At 40.6% G+C, this 9,923-nt stretch overlaps 1 protein-coding gene across 2 annotated transcripts in view; it reads right to left on the reverse strand.

Annotated features, from left to right (window-relative positions):
- Window positions 1-9,286, reverse strand: part of cdh19 (cadherin 19, type 2) — a 30,601-nt gene extending 21,315 nt beyond the window's left edge. The window contains exons 1-3 of one of the 2 annotated variants that reach the window (XM_058627902.1): window positions 9,084-9,286; window positions 2,532-2,913; window positions 2,083-2,377 (exon numbers count right to left, since the gene is read on the reverse strand). In XM_058627902.1, coding sequence (XP_058483885.1) covers window positions 2,083-2,377; window positions 2,532-2,831 — 595 coding nt within the window. In that variant the 5' untranslated portion in view covers window positions 2,832-2,913; window positions 9,084-9,286. The remainder of the gene's footprint in view (window positions 1-2,082; window positions 2,378-2,531; window positions 2,914-9,083) is intronic. The other variant, XM_058627910.1, reaches the window with a different exon arrangement.
- Between the last annotated feature and the right edge of the window lie 637 nt (window positions 9,287-9,923).

The following is a 9,923-nucleotide window of genomic DNA, read 5'->3' on the forward strand; positions in this document are numbered from 1 at the left end:
AAGAAAAAAAAAAAGTATGAATCCAATAAGCAAATAAAAGGGGTTTTATCTATCCAAAAGAAAAAAAAGGTTAAATATTTATGAACAAAAACACACTCACTTATTCCCATGAATAATATTCAAAATACTTCTCAGGAGGTCACAGCAATAGTGAAAAAATATTTCATATAGATTCGTCTCTAAAATTAAAGGCCTTTATCTCTTTGGGGAATTGTTTATGTGAGCCAAAATAATCATTATAATGAGAAATAAACACAGTGCCAGTCTGGTTTATTGCATCTATCTCGTGGACCATTCAATGACCAGGGAGCAGAAATGAACACATTTTCATGGCAGCTCTTGTGGCAGCGAAATACTTAAGTCTAAATGAAATGACTTACGTTGCCACTCAATACGCGACATTAAAAAAACAAGGCGCAAAATATCAGAGTGAACGGACATTTTCTTCAATAAATCCCAGACCTTTATGTGAATGAGGACACTAATTCATACACTACATATTTTCCAGTGAAGGCTGTTTACAGCAGGTCTGTGGATTAACAGGGACAGGACATTGGAAGGACATGTCGCTGTTGAATATTTTAAAAATGTCAGTTTTTATGGCCGTGTACCACAAATTAAATTTCATTCATCTCTGCTGTATTGTGGGGAAGACATACGTCTTTTATATGTGGCGGAGGGAAAGTTGCCTTGCTTTGCGAAGGCCGCCATCTTTCACCGACGTGTTCCGACAACAGCGTGAAAGAATGCGAGTGTGAACGTGAAGGCCACTGTTGTTTCCTAAAAGTGGGAATAAGAGAGCGTTGAGCTGATGAGCACTCGGTTGCAATCTGTCGTCTCACCATTAGGTGTCACTCAATCTTAGTCACTGGTCTTTTAGTAAACGGCGTAGTGAAAATGGATGTAGTCTTCTACGGAATTAGATTTGTGTCAGTGTTATCAAACAACACTTTTCACGTAGCAACACTTTATGAATTGATCAAACAAATATAACAACTTACAAATAAAATATCGATTTAATCATTCAAAATTATTGTAAACTTTTTGTATGCAATGATCGTAATTTCACTCCGAAACCTTTTGCGTTTGCACTCCCTGGTTTTTTGTTTGCGATTCTGTCCATGGGCGGGCCTTATAGGAAGCTGCCTGCTGATTGGCTTCTGAGTTTTGGAACGACAGCTCAACGGACCGGAAGTAGACATGTGCTTGGAGTCGCTGTCCATCTCAATCTCGTTCGTAATATCTCAAAGATAATCTGACAAGCGTAAAATTACGTACAATATATAGATTATATTAATATAAGTACCTTGAAAACTTGTGGGGAACGAGTTCCAGACAGACAGTGACTCCAAGCCCAACACTCAGCAATCAGCAGGCAGCTGTTGTTTGCTTCTTCAATAGTGTTGCTTTCTCCGTGAAAAGTCAGTCAGTCATCAGTCAGTCATCATCTACCGCTTTATCCTCCACCAGAGGGTCGCGGGGGGTGCTGTGCCAATCTCAGCTACATCGGGCGATAGGCGGGGTACACCCTGGACAGTTCGCCAGTCCATCGCAGCCCGTGAAAAGTGTTGTTTGATAATTCCATAGTCTACTGGTTACCAAAATTGTTAAACCTAGAAATTCATTATTTGATTTATGTCAGCGATTGAAACTGGAACTGGTTTCCCAATATTGGTCCTGGTTTCCCTTGTTCCAACACACCTGATTCAAATCATCAGCTCATCAGCGAGCACTGCAAAAGCCTGGTAACGACCCACTTATTTAAATCAGGTGTGTTGGAAGAAGGAAACATCTAAAACATGCAGGCCAAGAGGGTCCCAAGGACCAGGATTGAGAAACACTGACTAGTGGACGATTAAAGCTGTCAATCACACTGGTGTCCACTCATATCTGCCATGATTTTCTTTTAAATGGTGACACAATTGATCATGTCCCTTTTAAAATAACCTGGATTTACAGATTAAGAAGTTTCCCATGAACTTCACTCTGCTGGAGCTCTTTCTTTTATTTTGGCCCTTTTCAAGCCAGAAGATGACGTCCCTTTACATAGATATGAAAAAACTCCACTTTTCTGAAACATACCAGTTGGACACATCTCGGGGATGCTGGACACATATGGCTCATTCAGGAACTGAGGAGCGTTGTCATTGATGTCCTGCACCTTGATGATAAACTCTGACTGGGGCTCCTCCGGTTCATTGGATCTCCTGTTGATAGCCTGGGCCTGGAGGACATAGAAGGCCTTTTCCTCCCGATCGAGCTTCTTCAGAGTCCGTATCTCACCCGAATGCTCATTTATCGCAAACGCATCTCCGGCGCCTTCCCCTGATAATATGTACTTGATGGAAAACTCGCCTCGGTCAGAATCCGATTTGATCTGCAAAAGAAAAGAAATACGAGGGGGGAGGGGGAGTATACAGAAGCTTTGTTTTTTTTCTACATGGTTTCGCAGAGGGAAAACTCGAAAACAGGATTTTTCAAAGAGAAGTGCCGTATCAAGGACATGGCGGACATTCAATCTGAAGCGGTACCTGGCCAATAACGCGAGGAGTGGGATCTTCCTCTGGGACAAACAGCTGTTTCCAGATCCAGCCTCTCTTCAGGCGGCGGTGCAGATGAGTGGACCCCTGGGCGAACTGCGGGGCTTCCAGACCCTGAGTGCATCCCATATCGCTCAGCACCCCGCCAGGAATCATGGAAAAGAACGTCACCACGGCCAAAACACCAGGCGTGCTCATTTTTACTGTCCACCCGTGCATTTCCTCTGCACCTCCCATGCTTAGCGGACAGCGGATGAAGGTGTCACTGGTCCAGTGCGACCGATTCCTCATTCAACAGCACAGTATAGTCCATGATCCCGGCGGTGCTGTATGCCATCTTGTTATGATGCCGTTTGTATGCCAGCACATGTCTCTGAAATAAAAGTTAACAATTAAATTAATTGAGGCAGTGAGGAATTTCCAGCAGTGCACAGAGACTGCACAATGAGGAAATTAAAATCTGTACCAGTGTAAAATCCAACTAAATATGACTTTAATTACACCAAGCACTGATCAACAATGCAACCTTAAAGGATGGAAATATCCACTCCGGAAGTTAAAGTGCGTGTAACTTGAAACATTTACACGCTGTAGTTAAAAATAAATCTGGTATTTAATCAGCCGTTGTGAATAAGTGGTGTTTAATCAACCTATGCTTATAGCCGGGTGAGTGTGGTTTGACTAATTGGAGAGATTGTCATTTCAATTTGATTATTTTAACCCGTATTGACTAAACTGTCAAACAGAACATCGCATTACTGTTACATGATATTGACAATTAAAGTTATCTTAAAGTGTCAGGAAAAAAACAGCTTAAGAAAAAAGAGAAAAAAAGACAAAGGTGAAGAATGATTTGTTTGAAAATGGGATAAAATGAAGGAGCAAGCAGCTGAAATAGTAATGAATTAAGGTTTTAATTAGTTTGCTACAAGTGAATAATTGACATCTAGAATGCATCTTGAAACGACCAAAGAAAAAGTCATTTGATTAATAGTTAGTTAAAAGTGAGGATCTAGCAGTTGAAATGATTAATTAGTCTTTAATTAAGGTTTATTCTTTACTTTTACTTAAAGCAGTTATTAAAACTGGTAGCTGAGTGTTCTGTCTGCTATGACCAATGCATTCATTTGAAAACATTTGGCTAAAACAGTGGTTCAGTGGGTTTTGTGCCATTTTTTGTGACGTCAAACCTCTGAAGCTCTGGTCTCAAAGCTTGGCTCAATAATGGAGACGACGCATACCGATTGAAATAATAACAATAATGGATAAATGGTTGAAATAATGCGGTTGAAAGTGAAGACATTGACAGCGATGCCACAGCACTGCACGGCGAAATTGTGTGAAGGATGAGCTGATACTCGCAAATATCATAAAAATCAATCGTTTTTTTAATACATTTTCAAATCAATTCAACATGACGGGTGATGTAAATTGAAGACTACAGCTCATCTGACAGAGATTTAGAAATGATCTGGTTGGCGAAACACTGCCGTATATGACCTTGATGATGAGCTTATCCGCTTTTGTACATCTTTTACAAATTGCGTCAAAGACACCGCACAGCAATAATTCACACACGTATAACAAATTCAAGCAAGAAAGTCAAACCGAATTGGATTTTTACAAGTGAAACAAATGCATTGTCCGAGCGCTCCGCTCCCTGTTTTGTATCTGGCCGTCCTGCAGAGGAGGTTGAAACACCAGCTCTCTGTTTTGAATTCAAACAAGGCTCTGTATTGTGTTTTCACAGATGGGGGGGCCCAAGTCCCAGCGCCATTCCTTAAGCATGACACTGCACTCTGCCGCTGACTAATGAAGACTTCTAATTAGATCAATGTCTCCCCAGACACGGGAAACAGAGACACACATGCCTCTGAAAAACTACGAGTCAAATCGATGCACCAATTATAGCGAGCACCAAAATCAGGGTCAAGAGTGTGAGGACAGCGAAAGTCATGGAAAATCTGATGGGAACCCCACAAACACAATGGATAGTGTTGACTAACTGAATCCAACTAACTTGTGAAGGAAATGTGTCATATTTTCAAGAGAGCGGTCAGTTGTGTCCCGTCTTTGTTGAAAAATGAGCAAAATTAACATTTCTGCCACATGCATATGCACATCTGGGGGAGGCGTTGATCAAAGACAGTATTGGTTTGAAAGATAGAAACAAAGAGGTTACCGGTGTTGAGGTTCCAAGATCGATTGGTTATCATCGCCCTGAAATATTGCCTTAATTTTTTTTTGGGGGCCCTCCGTACGCCAAAGGTCAACAAAACAGAGAGCAAGAGCGATGCGTTAAGTGGGAGCCAGATTAATGGTTTCGTCTGCTAAACGAGCCCCCGTTCAGGCGGGATGGGGAAAAAAAAATCATAAGTGAAGAAAAATGGTGGTGCTTAATCAATAGTTGGGGGACAGTTTGCAATAAATGAAATTCAAGTACACTCCGTCTAAAACAAGTGTCTAACGCATTGCAGTGATGAGAAATCAATGCGTCATCCATCCACAGCATGAGCATATGAGGACACACTGTTTTAAAGGATGACACTTACTGTCGTTCAACCTCACATCACCTGTCTACAGAAAACTGATGGTGGTCATGATATGTGATCAGTGATTAAGGAAACATGTTAAATTGAAATACTTTGTTCACCCTCAACAAAAAGGGGCAGCCAGTGTTGCAGCATTTTCTGTGTCTGTGGACTCTTTTTACGCTTTTAGTTTGGTGTTTTGATCTGTTGTGCCACCCACTCTCTTGCACCAAATACCACGGCGTATTGCACTTTGCTTTCAGGCTTCTCAGGTTCGGAGACGTTGGGGCGTTGGTGTCAGAGGGGAAGATGAAGACAAGCCAAGGTGAGTTAATGTTCACTATTATTAAATGATATTAAATGCACGTATATAATATATTTACAGCCTATTTTTATAACCTCGTTGTCTCCTCTCATCAGGTGATAGTTCTCCCCCCCTGCTAGATTGTTGTTGACACGTGTGAATTAATCAAAAGTGTTAAAATAAAACAAAACATAAAAGAGACAGTGGAACAGTTATGTATGGGTGTATTTCGTATTTCCATGTTTCCCAAAGTTTGGCAACCACGCTTAACACTCTTTTTTTTTTTTTTTTTACACATTTCACACAAGAACGATCTCTCGAGTGAAATTTAAAATTGGCGACAACAATTATTAAACAACTATTTGAGAATTATTTGACAAAAATCTCAAAGCACATTTGAGCAAATCCAGATAAAAAACAATTGTACTGTGATAATTATTACCTCTGCCAAAGAGGCTGTTTGTATGCTTGTGTTGAGCATAACTCCAAAAATTGAGAGGACGGGAATGTAGGTCAGGGATGTCGGCAGAGGTTGTTGACATGATGTCTTTGTATGTACCAAAACTAAAAACTGTAGATGTTGATTTACCATTGTTTAAGACCTCCATCTTTTACTTTGAAAAGCAACAAAAGTATTGGCCTGGACATAAAACCCTGAATATGTTCTACTTCTCTCCAGTCGACAACAGCCATAATTTCAACCCATTTAAATAGTTTTGCTGCTTTAACTGTTAACATCAGCACAATGTGCACATACCTGTCCGAAGTGCTGAACGCACATGCTTGCACTTTTGTGCATGGGTGGTCCCGGTGGAAATTTTAAATCTAGAGAATAAGTGTAAGAAGTTGTTTCAGCAGTTAGAGAAGTTGCAGTATTAATGCCTAAGCAGCTCACAATGTCCATGTTTAATCTCGTGAAAGTAAATTAGCTGTCAGGATCCATTTGTACCGAGCTGGTAAAATCAATTACCGATGCGGGCTTTCATTTCTTCACTCAATTTTTCGATAGGGAACGTGAAGGAGGATAGGTGTTTGTGCTTATGTGTGTCTTTACGGGGGCCGGATTCATATCTCCATGCATCGCGGAGTGACATTCCAATTAGTGGCCAGTGAATCGTGAGCTGTTATGGTCTTTCATAGCACTGCCAAGCGCGCGCCACAACTGAACGCCCTGAGCCAAAACCAGACAACAGCCCGTCGATGATGTTACTCGGAGCAACCGCTCAGCTGCCAACATGCCATGGAGTCTGCTTTAACAAAAAAAAAAAAAAAGAGAAAGCAAAAAAACACACCCTGAGGGTATCAGGGATTTACTGATGTGGCTGGAATAGTGCACAGGTCAACAGATGTTCAGGTGCCAATTTAACAAGTGATGAAATTCTTGCTAAATAACAGAGAGCACGAATATTTAAAGAAAGAAAACAAGAACAACGGGAAACCTTTGGTCAGTTTCTGCCTTTTCAAGAGGATTTTTATTCCCGTGTGACAAGCCGTACATGCAGAGTGCCCTGTGGTTGACAGCCATTCATTACCTCTAATAGGCCTTCCTCCCATTTCCAGCAGACCTCCCGTAGCTTGCATGTACAGTATGCGCTGCTCTGCCACATGACAGAATGACAATGGGCTGCAGTCTCACAATGTTAAGCACTAGATGCACTGAGACGGTCACATTATTTTTCCTACACGGCGGTGTGTTCGAGCTAATAAAACGTCGCTCCGTTGAAGTAATGGCTTCGGGACGCTATTAAAATGTGTCTAATGTGCCAATGCAAATGTTGAAATGCAACATTTCAAGAAAGATTTCAAGGGGGTGGGGGGGGAGAAGAAGCAGCTTCTGTTGAACACTGTTGGTGACGGTTAGCGCGTAAACATTACAGCACAGTGACAACATGGTGCTTGTATGGTAATAAGTTTGTGACAGAGAGGTAATGACATTTTTTCATTTTAATGCAGTTTTTAACCTTGGTAATAACAATTGTAATAGTGTGATAACACAGTAATACCAGGTTATTTTCAAAGTAATATCTAAAGTAGGCCTATGATAAAACATGTCAACAAATGCTGGGATGGTAGTCATGAAAATAGTTAATAAAGCAGTACTTATATATAGTATAGTACTTATTCAAAATGTAATATTTACGCAATATTGCAATATGTGTCGCATTGTGATCTATCGTCGTATACCAGCCTGAGTAACAACCAGGTTAAAAAAAAAATTAAAAAATAACCACAATTAATATTCACCATTATGTAAAAGTTAAACTTTATCCTTAATTTGACCCAATACATCGTTATTACCAAGCTATTACTTTGTAATTACAATGGGAATAAGAACTATTGCCATAATTTAACTTCCTTATTACAAAGGTCTTTCCATATTCTTACTACATTGTTACTGCACTATAATGAAACGTGTTATCTAACTACTGTAGTTACCCACTGACACATACTGAATAGTTATTCGCACTTGTTGTTTTTCATGCATTAATCATATACATAATCATTCAATAAGGGACGGAAACATGTAAATACAGTGTATACGCGTGGAGATCTTTGGGTTAAGAACATTAATTAAAGAACGCATCTGTTATAAGCCTCACTTCCTTTAGAATCACCCTTCAAAGACAAAATGTCCATAATAATTGGTCATTTGGGACGCTGTGTTTACTGTTCAGCTCCATAAAACAATACAACTGACGTGCAGTTTGTTTTTCTTCACTCAAGGTCCTGAAAAGAGTCCAGAGACCTGCGCGAGATCAGCAGGGGAAACGTCAAGTCATCATGCACTTGTTAGCGAGTAATTTATTTCATTTTGCTACACGGGCACAAGTGGAAATTATTGCTGTTTAGCAGCGTCGCAAATTTCCACCGACTCTTATCAGCGATGTACACTACATCCTATTGTAAGGAAAACAATTCATTCACACTGTCAGAGACTAGCCGATTTAAACGGAAGGCAATTATGTACGAAGAAACTTAATCATGATAATAAACATTTCATTTCATGACATTTTTTTGGGAGCAGAAAATTACCATAATAGCTACTGCATTTAAGCGTCAACAATGCTGTTCAAAAACCCTGAATTGTGATCAGAAACTGTGAAATAAAGGAAATAAAGGTTAAAAAAAGCTTGTGTTTTATTAAGACAAACACCAGCTGTAATTTTGACACATTAATAATAATTATTATAGGTTAAAATATTTCAATTTGAATATAATTTTTTTGGAGTGTTTGTGTGATTTTTTTCTTTACATCTTTCTATTGACTTTTACCCGAAATAAAGTTGCGTCACGTTTGGCACAAACTCACAATGAGATCAACTTCACAGAGGCCACACAGTGACACGAGAGGTTTTTCACAACGAGATGACTTTGTCTAGGGTTCATGAAATCCACCTCCCAACATTCCCTTAGCAATTTCAAACATCACTGATGAATATTTTAGAAGGCGCGGCGCTGCTTAAAATGCCAGCATCCGTTTGAGAGTTTCCGAAAATTCACTGAAGTCTTGCTGTGTCACATTTAGTCGATTGTATCCACTTGTTATGAGTTCCCTTTTGCCGGTGGTTTTAATGCTAAAAACCTCTTTCCACTCCTGCTCGCACCCCCATCTTTGATAAACAATCCCATCGAATGATCTGCTCACGAAAGACTATTTCCTATTTCTTACATCGCAACCATCCATTTACCGTCCCCGACCACACCCACCTGTTTGTGTGCGATTCTGCCGTCTCCCTCCAAAGCACTTATCGCCAGCTGCCATCAAGAGAGATCGTCGCGTGGTGTAAGGAAACACAATCTGCTTAACTAAATGTCCTGGTACTGGAAAGCAATTCAGTCACCACAATAGCGGCGGCTGCGGTGGAGAATGTGCGGGGTTCTCACAATGCGTAATCCCCTCCACTTACGACCTCCCCTCTTTCTCCTCATTCTTCTTCTTCTTCTTCTACCCTCCTCTGTCCTCCTCAAACTTCCTGGGGAAGAACAAACACAGGCTCTATTGTCTGGGCCTCATGTCTAAAGGCTGAGGAACACTCAGGGCCTTCATCGCCATGCAAATAGTCACAGCCCAGTCTTACAAATGGATTTCTATCTGTTCGCTCCCTGTATTTCTCTCTCTCTCGCTCTCTGTCTCTTTTTTTTTTTTTTTCCTTTTTGTGAACAATCCAGTGCTTATTAGAGTGAAGTCGGAGCATGGAGGAGATGGTAATTCATCCACTGTGAGGCCACTCTTTTCTGCTGCTGGTGAGACGACGGCAACAGTCTGTTTTTTGACATTCAACCCGAGGGGAGAGTGCGGTCCTGGTACATTCAAAAATTGACCTGTCATGACACCGAGTTGCAAAATCAGTCAAGATATTGTTTTTTTCCCCCCGTACATGTTCGCCCAGTTGCTTACATGTACTGGTGATCAGGATGGTGGTGGGGGAAATGGAAGCTGATAGAAAGTTGGGCCTAGCCATCAATCTTTATGGCATTTAGGGTTGTTTTTCTTGACAAATGTTCATTACTGACATGTGACGGGTTTTGAATTTAATCAGAAACATT

This window comes from Solea solea, chromosome 1, assembly GCF_958295425.1.
Source record: "Solea solea chromosome 1, fSolSol10.1, whole genome shotgun sequence".
In the NCBI taxonomy this organism is placed as follows: domain Eukaryota; kingdom Metazoa; phylum Chordata; class Actinopteri; order Pleuronectiformes; family Soleidae; genus Solea; species Solea solea.